The following is a 14934-nucleotide window of genomic DNA, read 5'->3' as shown; positions in this document are numbered from 1 at the left end:
TGAAACATGGACGTAGTATCAGTGACGTCACCTATTAGTTTCTGAAGAGGCGTTATGAAGCCAGACAATGATGGCCTTATATTGGAAAAGTTAGCTCCAACTAACTTCCATCTTATCGAGAAGCAGGGAAGAGGTGGAGTTGAGGCGGCCAAATTAATATCTTAGTTCCTAGAAACCACCCATCTAGCTTCTCTAGCTCATTATCTACTGACTATACCTAACGATGTCGGTGGAGGTTCTCAGTCATCCAGGTCATGGTAAATTAAACCTTCATCCAAAGGCTACTGGACTCAATTGAAGATCTTGAAGACGTTTCACCTCTCCTCTGAAAGGCTTCTTCAGTTCTAAACTATCTGATCCACAGAGCTTGACATTTCATCACCTCTGTGGATCATCAGCATTTCATTGCTGTTGATCATTGCTAATGACAACCAGTTAGTTTATGAACTGAAGAGGCTTTTCAGAGGAGAGGTGTTAAAGATCTTCAAGATCTTCAACTAAGTTCAGTTTCCTTTGGATCAAGCTTCGATATTCCAAATGATAAACACGTACAAAACGAGAAAACAACACAAACAAAGCCGACAGCTTTAGGTCAGTAACTGGATTTAGTCAAAGTAAAGCAAAGCCTCCTGGCAAACAGCTACAACGTACCTGCTTTCAGTCAAATCAGCCAGGCCACTTATTATGATCAAATATGCATAGCTCTCACCAGTAACCAATGAACAGCCAGTAAACAACAATACATGTTTTTCAACATTATTTATATGGTTATTCTTCTATAATGATATTTACATTTTGTACTTAACACTTTGTCTGTTGGTCTGTACTGCCAACAATTTGATCTTGAGAAAAAGACATCAACTGTTGCACGTTTTTATTTGACATTTACGGTCATAATTATAAAAGATCCCTTCGTTATCTTTTGACCACTCAAGTTCTTTGTGGTTCACAGACTTTAATAAGGCTGAAATTACATTCTGGGGAACATCACCTTGACCTTTAAACTTTTGAAAACTCAAAATGATTAAAAGATATTTCAGTCAGACAACTCACGTTTGTGTTTCAAATATTTATTGCAACGGAACATGATTGTGTTTGGCCTAATCACTCCTCAAAGTTTACATTTCACATGCTGAAATCGAGAAGTGATGGGATGATATCTTAACCCCCCCCCACCCCAGTCTGAGCCTACATGTGGATGCTGGGGTGGTGGTGGGGCTGAGGAAGAGTGCAGTACTGGTGCAGGTCAGAGATGGGAGTGAGAGAGCAGAAGGAGAGAGTGGTCACCTTGCTGCTTAAATAGACCGCTAATTGGAAGGAGGTGTTGTCAGGTGATTGTTGAGCATGAGACATGTCAGGTGTGAAATCAGTGCAGAGATCCAGTTGACTGCCTCAACTAGCTCGCAGGCGTCACCTCACTTCAGAAACCAAAAAGCTCACTCAAATACGATTTGACTTTTTATCTCCTTGTCCTCTACTGCCACCCTGAGGACAAACTCTGCATTGTCGTCCTGAAATCACTTTGTTTTACACTTCACTTACCACAATGCTCTAGTCTTCCTACGTGGTAAATCAAAAACATTATAGCCTCTTATTGCCTCCAATAGAATAATATGAAAGAATAATGATGAGATTTAGACTTTTCATTGTTCTTCATTATATTCCAACTGAGATCTGTCCGGCTCTGTCATGTTTTGGGGACTCGTTATCCATGTGTTGGAATTCAATAAAGGGGTCATAGAAAAGATCTTTTCAGACAATATTTGAAAACATGAAACAATTTCTCTCAAACCCAGAGGGCAGCGAGCTTTAACCGATAATGTCATCAAGATGTGAAGGCTGAAACGGATTTGGAGGCGGAGATGTGGGTTTATCATGAAAACAAAGGGTATTTGGACTGAGGGCACATTCTCTGGAACAAAAGGAAATAGCTGGAAGAAAAGAATCCATTAACTGGTCTGCTCAGGAATATCAGGAGGAGTATTGTTCTCAAATATTGACTGTACCGGTATCCAACCTTGGGAATTACAAATATGAATCCATAGATAAAGTTACTCTTAAAGCTGTTCTCCTAAGAAAACAACCTGAGGAGATTTACTACATTTTGTAATCTAATGTCTTTAATTTCCTTTTTCATTTCTTTTAAGTTTTTATTGTTTTGTTTTTAACTCATTTTGAATTGCTCTATACTGTGTTTTAAACTTGCCTTGCCAAATAATAAATCACCTATTAAACTCTGCCATGTAGTTTTAATGTTTCAAAATGACTGGTTAACCACGCTCTGGCATTTCTATAAACATAAACAGTGTATTCTACCTTAAATGAATCCCTGTTGAAATCAGACCAAAAAGTAGAACAATTCTACAAAAAGTAGGAAACAATGTCAGTAAGTGCAAACAATCAGCTCTGAGTCCGATTGGACACACAGGTGATGACAGACAGAACAAACCCTGAGGCATCTTGCAGCCTGACTTCTGTCGAAACTTTCGAAAGTAGTCACAGAGAAATGACTTATTTTTGTCTGAACTTTTAGGACCATGACCTCACAGGACCCAGAAGTGTTTGTGACAAAGACAGACATTTATTGGTTAGTGCCATTGTTAAACATTTACAGTCTTTTGACTGTGTGTTTACAAAGTGAGATAGGGACTGATAACATTGAAGTGTCTTTTTACTTTCTGTCATGCAAAGTCAATTTTATTGGAATTCAAATGTTAATCTAGTGAAACTTCAAATATTCTTAGTTTTGGGAGGTATGTCATAATAAAGTGTGTACACATAATAACCAGCAGATGGCAGGATATTCATGAAGATAAAAAATGTGTCTTTAGAAATTCTTCTACATTGTTAAAGTAGTTCTTGTTCCCGTCTTGCCAAAATAAATCCAACATACATGCAGGAAATAACAGACTAAAAACGTATCTGTCCTGTTGTGTGATCCTGATGGCTGTAAACTAAATTGCCTCTTGGGGATAATAAAGGAATCCTTTGATCGTTGCTAAAAAAAAAAAATGCATGTGTGTATCAATACTTGAGTCATACAGTAGAGGGCGCCAGATCAAAACATACTCTGTCAGCCTCAGATGTCAAAAGTCAGCACCTTGTCAACAGTGTGAAAGAAGAGGGGGCCTTCTCCAGCAACAACACAACATAACAGATATGTGGAGCTATGATCTGGATGTATCTTAATCAATCTACAAGACGGTGCATTTTTGTGTACCAAACGGTGAGTATGTAAGTCACCCCTCTCACCCCCCTGCATGACACAGTGTGGGCTCTGAGCAGCTCCTCTTCCACCCTGCAAGAATAGAGCGCTACTGTAGGTCGTTCATCCCATCTGAGGTCAGACTGTTTAACAGCCTCACCACCACATGACTCACGTGTTTTACCTGACTGTTTCATAATGCTCATCATCATCAATATGCTATCACTGTGTGTGTTTTTAATAATAACTGTTTTGTCTTTCCAGTGAAGTGAAAGTGTACATAGTGTATATTCCTACTAGTAAGTCCTGCCTCAAAACACACTTTTACACGTTGGCCTTTGAGTCCTAGTTAGGTTGCTTATACTTCTTTCAAATGTACTTCTTTCAAATGTCTTATAATATTATTGTCTAATTATATTGTTAGTATTCTGTGTGCATGTGTGTAGGCAAACATTTATGTGTGAGTTTTGCCTTGTTATTTTTATTTTTTAATCTGTATTGCTCTTGTTTCATGTACAGCACTTTGGTCAGCTGTTGCTGTTTTTAAATGTGCTTTATAAATAAATGTGATTGATTGATTGATAGTATTATAATTGTATCACTATTGTATGTTTATTCTTATTTTTTTTTTTTACTGTAAATGTTTGTTTTAAACTTTTTGCTATTTTTCACATTCTACTCCTTTTTTTGGAGCGGCTGTAACAACTACATTTCCCCCAATAGGGATCAAAAAGGTTCATCTGTCGAGCAGATATGATATATAATCGGGTAAATGAATAAGGTGTAATCAACTGATTAATCAGTTGTTATATATAGTATGGTCTGAACTAGAATATTTTTCTTCCTCATCCAGGTCTACACTCTCTCCCCGCCCACTCTGAGATGGTCCTACTTTCACAACGAGTCTCCATGAGCTGTTTGAGAAACTAAAAATGAGTAACCCATGATCCATTTTGGTATCATAGACAAAAGAGCATGACACATTTCAACATCATCCAACAAACCACAGTAGTTTAAAACTTTCCTGATTTTGGACCATTGCTAAAAATGTGAGACATTTTTTCTGTTCCCATGGTGCTGAAAGTGGGTACGTAGAAATCTGTGAATGATCACAAACTATTTATAACTCACAAATCTATTTATAGATCCATCAATAGATTCTTAAAACATATTAAGAGCGGGCCTTTGCACATACACAATCTGCATACAGCTATGTTTTCAGTTTTCAATCAAGATGAATCAGTGAATAAAAATCTATGTGAGAAGATTTTGCAGATATTGGAGATGGATAATAAGACCCTTAAATATGCCTGAATGTGTGTTATAACAAACTCACAGCCAGAGAGAGGTGTAATACAACTGTTTTAATTGCAAAAGGATACCGGTTAATACATTGAATGAAGCACTGAAACAAGCCACTGTGACATTGCAAATTACCACTAAAAAAGACATTGTAATTTCCAAGAAAAAAAAAGAAAAAGAAGTCATTCATTCGATCAGAAAGGCATACATATGAAAGAGAACAGGAGGGGAGCGTATTTACATCTTGATTAAGTGTCCTGTAACTCCTCAAAAACAAAGCGTGTCGGAGGCCTCATCATTCAAGACGTTAAAAATGTTTTACAAACAGCTGTTCACAAAGAGCAAGCCTTCCAGTCCCCGTTTTGTTTTTTTTATTGTTTTGTTTTTTATTAAAAGACGGTAATCTTAAAAAAAGGCACCACTGTAGGTGATGAATTCACACCATCCATCTTCCATGGTGGTGGGCCGGTTAACACAAGACAACCAACAGTTTCTGTAAATGGTTTATAAGCTGTATTAAGCTGCAATAAAAATCAAGGAAACAAGAAGATTATTAGCATGAACGGTTATACAGAACTGATAGACAACAAATAGGGGAGTTTTTTTTGTACAAAATGGGCAGTAAAGTGAAGCGTCCCTGCTGTTGGATTGGCTGATATTATTAGCTGTGTTTGTGCTGCTGAGACAGCACTCCCTGCAGGAGTAACATGGAGTTTACAGCACCGGGTAGTTTTATGATTTTTGTCTTGAGCATTAAGAATATGGCAAAAAAAAACATCTTATCCTGACCACTCCTAAGATCTTCAACTTCCAGACTTTTATCACAATGGAATAATCAAATGGAGACTTCAATTTAAGTTCATTTCTTTTGATGCTATAGGGTATTCAAAATCCGTGAAAAACAAACAAAAATCAAGCTAATTTCTAAATCCAAATGCATAGATTATGATCTAGAGGTTGCTACATGTGCAGCTTTTTTGTTTTGTTTAGCACGTTAAGAAAATGAATTGCAGTCACGCATTAAATGCTGGCAAGTGTTAAATTAAAGTGTCAGTCAGCGGGATGAACAATTATCTCCCTGCTTTGTGCTTCACTGACATCTGATTTAGTGATTCTCAGGCAGGATTCCCTGCACAAATCTGGAAAAAAAACAAGCAAACAAACAAACAAAAACGTTTTACAGTAGATTTTCCTGGACACACTACACAAGCTGTGATTATAGAGAAAGAAATGTGGCGGTAGAAAGTTGCACACAGAGGCTTGAAAAAAGTGTTCAGAGCTCATGTGAGCGAGATAAAACTAGAAAAGAAAAGAATCCTAGACAAGTACCCTTCGATATAAATTAATAGACTTTATAAAAATTTCAAACCCACACATAGATTTAGACACCCATTGCGTTTTTCGTCTCCCCTGTTAACTGAGAACTACACTGAGCCATGCAAAATAGAGGAGACGCATCCCACTACCTTTTTTAGCGACCTGATAAACTCTAATGGCTTCCGATTAGCACGATTTCATTTGAATGCTGTTTTTTGATGATTGAAAGTAACATGCATAAATCTCCAGGTGAGCTCCTAAAGAACTTTACAACTGATAAATTTACACCTTTCTATACTTCTAGGTTTAAAATCATACTTTGGCTTTGAGACCTTTATTTATTCATCTTAAATGTCACACTATAAAACATCGCCTAAAGGGGAATTATTTAAACATGACCATGATAAAAAACTGTATATTGGCTTTTTTTAAAAATGGGCCTGACATATTTTTCTTCCTTTGGTTGATTTTTTTATGCAAGTAAATCACTAGCTACTTACTTACTTGTTGTTTTTTTATGCACCTTAAGGTCCTTCAAATCAGCTTTTTACACGCCCAAAGTTTCGTTCTCAGTCGTTATTATCATGCACTGCAAATTGTGAAAATCTATTGCACACAGGGTAAACACCATGTGTAGCCTACCGTCTACTGTAGAGGATCAAAATAGAGGAAACACCAACATGGAGGATTCACTGAGGGTCATGTGGGATGTTATTTAGTTGTGTCTGATTCGACAGGATAAATTACAACTTTTGCCAACCTAAGGGTTTGGAGGCCTCCATTGTTAATGTGGTTTCCTCTTATAAGTGGTTCTATAATCTCTCATATATATATTTATAAACTGTATATACTCAGTTGGGATCATGAATTCTCATTGTGGAGGTGTTTTACTTCTGACCAATCATCCTCTTGAGTCAGGAGCTGCAGCCCACACATCCTCACCCTCTGCAGTGGGACTTCATTTTGGTTCTTCCTCTACTTTGACTGAACCCTGTTTCATGTTGAGCGAATGTTGGACAGACACTGTATGGACGTTATGGAAGAACATGAATGGACGTTGGGCTGAGAGATGCTATGATGGATAGCTATACACAGTATTTACAGCAGGTTAGAAGGACTTTATCTGGCTTTGAAACAGCAACCATTAGCTTTCACACCTTTAACCAAAAGGGGACAGGAGGACATGGAGAAACACCACGAATACAAGTGATACAAAAGTTAAGTGAGATCTGACTAACACCCCTAAAAAGATCCATTTGCTGCTTGGAATTCAGTGACTGAAACGTTAAAGTCAGAGTGCATCCTTTAAAAAAATGTTGGAGACCAAAGTGACAATTTCTTTACATGGTGAAATGTGCTGGTCAGTGAACTGTGTGCCCTTTTGAGAACTTGTGGCTAACCTCCACATAGAAACATATTCCTGAAACATTTGTGAGCTGATTGTTGCAAAGTGGTCGAAACTGAATTTTAGAAAAGTGGTTTGTGTTATTCTCAAGCAGCAAATGGTGTCATAGCTGTGCTGGCTAAGGCCTTTTTAAAAAATTGACAAAGAGCGGTTCTCCTGGACAATGGACGGCACTGTGAGTGGAGGTGGAAAGCAGCAGACGTATAAAAACTTCTGTTTTGTTTTTCTTTCAGGCCAAATGGGAGGCAGGCTGCTGGAGGAGAGTCTACATCGATTCCCCAATTGAATCATCGTCATCCAGAGATAAGGGCAAGTAGAGCTCCTGCAAAACACAGACGAGCAGAACCAAATGTGAAGTCACAGTTAGGTGCAAACCATGATGAATTTGGAGACAAGAGGGACAGAAGGATCAAACTAAAAGGACAGCATTTTCCCATTTACACAAAAACAAGCAAAAACTGCAGAAAGACATAAAGTCTTTTGTTTTTTTTTAAATCCTTATGAGCCCATATTAGCTGTTCTAATCTGGCTCCCTACAAAAACCGTCTTTTCACCAACAAAGCCCGAAATCGTAAGGCACCAACATTTCTAAAAAAGCTACTAAAATGCTTGTTCACCTCTCTAAATCGTTGTCCTCTCAGGATACAAGCCTGCTTGAGGTACATAAGATTTCCAAAGGTAGTATGAGAAGTAGACAGCCTTTAGTTATCAGGCCCCTCTTCTGTGGAGTTACAGTATCTACCTGTTTGGGTCTGGGAAAAGGACACCCGTTTCACTTTTAAGAGTAGGCCTAAAACATTTTCCTCGTATAGGGCTGGCTCAGGCTCGTACCAGATCCTGGTTATGCAGCTATAGATTTAGACTACCAGAGGTAACCCCAAGTGGCAACCACTGGTGTTATAAAAACGATGCCAGTGCGGCAGAGCAAATAACTGCAGTTCCTCGAGTGTCCACTTGAGGCTGTCTCCAAAACTCAAGGAACCGTCATCAGAGCCCATATTTGAATGCCAATTTGTTACAGCAGAAAATAACCATGTTTAGAGCTTGGTACAAAAAGGGTTTATATTGCAGCTAAGATCTATGCATAACTAAGCTAATTAAGGGGCGTGGCTGGTTTAAATGACAGGTTGGCACTTACAGCAGCTGTATGCCGGCTGTAGGAGGCACGGCTTCACTTTAACTAAATCCCTTTACACACTTTAAACTTGTGGCTTTTTTTTTTGTGATGTTCTCATTTTTTGGAATATGCTACATGATAAGCTAGACGAGCTAGATGGGCATGTTTCAGTATTTATTCGGCGAGCCTATGCTCAAACTACTTGAATGCAACTTAATTATCCAGAGGTTAGGAAGAGTCAGGATTTCCAGTACGGACATACCTCTTCATAAATCCCTGGGAGACATCACTGAGACTATAATTTCCTGTTAATACATGTAAATGTATATTTACATCTTCCTATCTTTACAAGGGAGTTTCCTTGCCAGTTGCCAAATGCTTGTTCATTGGCAGACTCTTGTTAGATCCCTGTAAAAAAAACCCATTTCAAATAGCACTTTCTAGACTGTATTTAAAGTGTCCTGTGGACTTTGGTTTGTGGTCTCGCCCTGCATTAATAAAAAGTGACTGATGAGAAGATGACGGACGAGGAGACGGAGAGGTTCAGGTACCTTCTGCTTGTTGTTGAGTCCTGGGCTGTTGGGGGTGGAGGTGGGGGAATGCTGAGTGGAGAGCTGGCTGCTGGAGCCGGTCCCGTTGGCTGAGAGGAGAGAGGTAGGTATAATGGAGGAGGAGGAGGAAGATGAGGAGGAGGAGGAGGGGGGGGGGGGAAGCAACAGGAGAAAAAGAGGTAAACAGTGGTGTGGTTTAGAAAGAATACTGAGTTTTCTTTTCTTTGGCGCTGCAGAAAAGTCGTCCTGAACTGTGGCCTTGTTTGGCCGCAGCGTAGAGCGACGCCGATGGTTTCTGTTTGCTAGGTGACATTTTATTCACTCGCTCTGCGTCCTACCATGTTGCTAGGATTCCCTCTGTGTGGGACATTGTGTTCATAGTGCAGGGCGAAGTGATGTAGTTGTGTGTGTGTGTGTGTGTGTGTGTGTGTGTGTGTAAAAGTGCTTTAAAAAGAGGGTTTTGTCTATAAGAGATGAAAAGAATTCTTAAGACTATGAGCCAGATGGTCAGTGTAAATTTGAGCCAATGAGTGTTGAAAACACAACCCAGATAAAGAATCATTGTTAACAAACGTAATGCTGCTGGCCTCATTTAACCACTCAGACAGATAAACAGAAGTACCTATACACACTTAACGAGCTGTTTGAACACTTTGAAAGGACCGAAAAACCACTATCTTGGATCCTAAAATCTAAAAATCTAAACATGAGTAGCTCCCCCCCCACACACACACTGAAAAGAGAGTGCAGCTGGTTTATTTAGAGAGCAAACATTCAGCTGCAGCAGAGGCAGAGCCACCCTCTCCCTCTCTCTCACACACTGCCCAGGTTCTGCCTCCAGATTTCTACTATTGAGAGATTTATTCATCCTTTGTATATAACTCACTTCCAAAGGGACTTTTGAAAGATAGATCACTGCGGTTTCAGTCCCAGGACCATGCCAAACACACTGTCAGTGCATTCACCTCATTAAACCCAGTGAACCCCTAAAAAAAAAAAAAGAGTTGTGATATTTTTAGAGGCCAGAGGCTGCAGCCAGAGACATGTTGACTGTGAAATACACAAAGAATGTCTGTATGTGCACATCTATTGTTGAACTGCTGGCCAATAATAAGTCTCCATAGCAGCTGTTAACCAATCAGAGGCAGGAGAAGTATGATAGATGGCAAAATAAAGAGCTTTATAGTTTTTAATTCTACATTATAACATTAACATTGAGGCGTTTCAGCCAACACACATTTATAATAATAATGAAATAAAATAATCTCTTTCAGATTCCTGAATCTGTATAATCATCTGATCCAAGTGTCAACTAAAATAATAACCTTTTTTACCGACGGATTCTGCAGATCATTGGTAATTGAACACTTACATTCATGCAAGGAACGATTTAAGTTTCAACAAGAACTACACGGATAAACATACTGGACTGTAAACACCTAAATGTGCCCCTAGTCTGTTTAAAACCTTGCCGAGCATTCCCTCTGTCTTTTTCTTGCTCCATTTTTCAGAAAATGTGTGCTAAAACAGGCTGTTTGGATATTTTCCCTTCATGACATCACAAAGGGCAGTAACCCCTCCCCCAGGTGGGTGACACTCCCACAGCTAGGTGTTTGCTCTGTCCTCTGAGTCTGCCTTCTCACCGTAAACAATAGGACATGGTGCAAGAGAGCCCAAGCCGTTCCAGAGAGGGGGCGTGGTCAGACACAGCTAATTTGCATTTAAAGCTACAGACACAGAAACAGCCTGTTCTGAGCAGGGCTGAAACAGAGGGCTTTATAGGCATGATCAAATACAGAATCAGAGTGGATTCATAACAAGAAACTTAAAAACACATGTTTTGGAGAGCTCTGAGACTTATTTAAAGTGGTTGAAAATGAGTCTAATATGTGACCTTTAAATCGTCATTTAATGGCGTTTAATGTATGTTAAGTCGATCCCAAAAGATTTAGTTGAGCTCTGCATAGACTCAAAGCAATAGGTTTAAAGAATGAGCGGTTTAGCATAAATACTTGAAAATAATCCTCCATCCCTGGCACACACACACAAAAAAAAAAATCTATCTCTGTTTGCACTAAATGCTGGTAAACCTGTTAATGATTAAAAAAGCTCATCAGCGTCATTATGAAATATAATTAGGGTTGCAGGGATTGAAACAAGCAGGCTGATTCAGATTCTGATGTTAGAAATAATTGATCTGATAGCTGATTCAGATGTTGATGTCTTTTTTAAATTTTTTTAATTAAAATGGTTGTTAATTATTTTTTTTATATTATTAATTCCCCCGTCTGAGCTAACGACCACAACTTATCAAGATTATTAAAACATCAATGAACATTATTAAAGTCATGTGTTTTTTTTTTTTTTTTACAATATATTTGAGTCAACATAAACTTTAATGTAAAAATTGACCAGACAACCTTTTATTTTACTCACAAAGGATTATCATTTGTTTTAAATAACGGCCTCAAAAAGCCTCTTTAGCTGCTGTACAATCACAAAAAAAGAATCCATATGTAAAAAGCAATATCAGTACTGACATGGCCAAACAAAGACCTTCAAAGACCGTGACTCAGACGATGTATTTAAACCCTAGCTATAATCTGACTGAACATGAGTCACACACGGCCCCTCTGCTTCAACCCCATGCTGACCTCTTTGGTATCACAGATGTTTTTTTTTTATGTTTGACACTTTACTGCCTTCTATGCATATTTGCCAAACATCTGCTGCCTCAAAAGCCAGGCGACCCCCCCCCCCCCCCCCATTAGTGATCAATAAAATATTCAAGACCACTGCTGGACTGAGGGAACCTGCTGAACTGGAGACCCTGACCCCCTTTAGTGTAAAACAGCATGACAGATAAAGTGCAGACTACCTGCTGCTTCATGTAAAGTCTTCAGCTGTTTGCATCTATCCCACAGATTGACTTAACAACTTTGTTTACAAAAAGAAAACTGTATAACTTCATCATGTTCAAAGAAAGTATGTTTCTAAGTGTTGGTTTCTCTTTTATAGTCTACGTGATAGCCGACAAAGAAAGAGGATTTTTTTTTGTGATGCCAGCACTAGATCAGGTTTCATGACACCAACTGTTCACCGTCATAGAGCAGCAATATAAACATTTCATAAAAGAAGAGCAGCAGTTTTCCAGTGTTAGACTCGGTAGTTAAAATGACAGAGTTTCATCCTGTTAGCTAACTAAAATGTGAAATCATTGAAATGTAAGTTTGAACATGTGTTTCAGTGTCTGTGCCATTATTTCTAACTGTTTATGTGTTTATATTTGTTCTGTTTTTTTTATTTGTATTGCTGCAGGGCACCCCTGGAAAGGAGACCCCTGGGTCTCAGTGGATCCTCCCTGCTGAAATAATGGATAAATAAAAAATAAAATAAAAGCCTGATCAGGGACCAGTGTCTCTTTAAAGCTCGTTCCCCTCCTGGATGTTAAAATTCATGATTGTCAAACAAACGGCTTAAAGCTGTTTACACTCTCTTGTCTCTGGTTTCCTTTATGTTTTATTCATGTTGTTTTTAGTCGGCTCTGGCACTATTACACTAAATCTACTCAGATTTACTCTGAAATAAATATAATAGTCTTTTATACTAAACTGAGATTCAGCTGTATTCAAAAACCCAGATACTAAAGTGTCAGGAGGTTTTGATGTTTGTTTCAGTGAGATAGAGGAGCCGAGTCCATTTAGACCCAGAGAAAAACTCCAGGTCTTGAAACACAACATGACATCAGAGGGCAAAAAAAAGAGGATTTTAACTTCTTTTGTCAAATCTCCGAAATGAAAACATAAAATGTATTCAAAAAGTGAAATATAAGAAAACAATATTAAATCTGAAATGTGCTTGGTGTGTGTGTGTAAATGTAGTTCAGGCCATCTTCTATCATTTGTCTTGGATCCTGAGGGGGAAAAAAATAAATCAATCTCTATTCCACCTTTCCCTTCACATTAAGGTCAAAGGTCAAGGTTAGCCACAGACCAGCACTAACAGATCTGATTGAGATTTAGCATTTTACAACACAACCCCAGTTGCTAATATTCCCCCCTGTGGTTGTATGATATACTGCATTTGTGTTGTTTTTTTTTATCATTTATTGCTGTATTTGTACTTTTATTCCAGCAACAGGAATGACGGTGGTGATTCTTTAAACAGCGAGTGTTACAGTATCGTACGAGATAATAACACGCTTACTTGATTCAGCAGGAGACTTGCTGCGCCTGATTGGACCGGGACTCTTTCCAGAACGCGGAGCTTTTGGTCCCTTCATCACCCTGCACTCTGTGAAGAGAAGCACGAAGACATCAGAAATATTCACTGAAGAACATTTCCAGCACATGTTCCAGTTGAAATTCAAGCATAGACCTCAGAAGATTGTTCTTGCAGAGTTCATTCACTCAGCACACTCTTCTTGTATTTTGATATTATTGCTTTCTTTCCAACCAGGACCTAAGTACCTACTTTCGCTCCTGTTCATGTACTGACATGTTCTTGAATGACAATAAACCTCACTGGACCATCTCTTCGGGAATGCCACAGGGCTTGTTGAGTGAAACCCTGTGTTTGTTTGTTTTGTAGTCATCTGGATCACCATCCCGACTCTGATATTTGAAAGCCTGATTATTAAAAAAAACACGTTGTTTACCTAAGTCTGCTAGGTACATGTTGTGTTCATGACTGTAAAAAAAACATGGACGTAGAGTCAGTGACATCACACCCTTTGGTTTCTGAAAAGCTGACTCCAACGAGCTGTCACTCACTTGAAGGTTGAAGTGAAATATCAGATTAGTTTACCATATCTGGTCAGAAATTACAATATTGAAATTCAAAATTCAACTGGCCTTCCTTTACTATTCACAATCAGATAAAATGTAACATTTGTGAAAACGTGCTGTCCTGTGAAAAGTAGGTTTGTAGAGATATGTTCTTGCGTTTTTGGTTTCTAAAAAGTATAATTTATATTCAGAACAGAACTTGCAGAAACAGGCGAGTTTCCATTTTCCAATGTCTACTATTTATTTTTTAAGAGTTATATCTGTTGTTTGTGAATTCATGTAAATGCAGTGAACAGTTATAGATCTAATAGGAATGTATGCATTATATTCTGGGTCACTGTATTAATCAAGCTAGACAGACTCCAGACATCGCTACTCCTCCCTCTGCACCCCCCCCCCCCCCCCAACCCCCTCTGTTTGTACTGTCAGGCTCCCTCCCTCCTCTCCTCCACTTTTGATGCTAATTATACTATCTGTCCTCCCTCCGTCTCCTGGGATCGCACCAAGTCTGCCTCCTCCCTCTTAACCTTCACACACTGCTGGATACGGACGCACATTCACACACTATTGTTTGCAAGGTGTGTCACCATGCCTTTTGACAGAGCTGCAGACTGGCAGCTTGTCGAGACTACTCAGTGGTCTCCGAATAAGCCCCGAGTCTCTCTGCACACAGACTCCCTTCTCAGCTTCCACCGATGCTGTCGCTGCATAAACAAGAGCTGCAGGTACACGTGCGCTCGTCTCCGTAAGCACGATTATTTGCAAAGTCTTGTGTTTAACATAAGGAGAGGGAAAAATAACCACGAGGGATTTAACGCTATTTTGGTCATTCTGCCAAACCAAGCTTAAAAGACAGTTTCTGTGTGAGTGAAAGCAAAGAGTACACATGTTTAAAGATTATTCTCTGTGCAGATAAAAAAGTATGGATGAACATTTCTTTGCACAGGGTATGCATCGTAACTCTTTAAAATCAGAGCAGATGTTAATAATATGAGTGATCTTTGTAGGGAGAAGGCCCGTAAGAGCATTAGGATTTGACTGTAAATAATCCAGAGTTTAAAAAATGTACTTAAATAATCTCTCACTTGCAGAAAGTTCCTGCAAAAACTCCTGATATTTCCACGAGGAGCTCTATGTGTGAACACAAACAGCCGAATATTTCACTCGGACTTCACCCGGAGTTTCTCCTGGCCGCCCGCTAGTATTTTTTCCCGCAGCAAGTCCGAGTGAGCTGATGTGAGAACACAGCA

The 14934-nt window shown here is 39.0% G+C and overlaps 1 protein-coding gene across 1 annotated transcript in view; it reads right to left on the bottom strand.

Annotated features, from left to right (window-relative positions):
• Positions 1-4556: 4556 nt before the first annotated feature.
• Positions 4557-14934, bottom strand: part of LOC132987811 (neuronal migration protein doublecortin-like) — a 29759-nt gene continuing 19381 nt past the window's right edge. The window contains exons 5-7 of the mRNA XM_061054741.1: positions 13104-13190; positions 8898-8986; positions 4557-7551 (exon numbers count right to left, since the gene is read on the bottom strand). Of these exons, the coding sequence (XP_060910724.1) occupies positions 7495-7551; positions 8898-8986; positions 13104-13190 (233 nt within the window). The 3' untranslated portion in view covers positions 4557-7494. The remainder of the gene's footprint in view (positions 7552-8897; positions 8987-13103; positions 13191-14934) is intronic.

The sequence above is a fragment of the Labrus mixtus genome, chromosome 14, assembly GCF_963584025.1.
Source record: "Labrus mixtus chromosome 14, fLabMix1.1, whole genome shotgun sequence".
Taxonomy (NCBI): Eukaryota; Metazoa; Chordata; class Actinopteri; order Labriformes; family Labridae; genus Labrus; species Labrus mixtus.
This window is presented reverse-complemented; position numbering and strand designations above follow the sequence as displayed.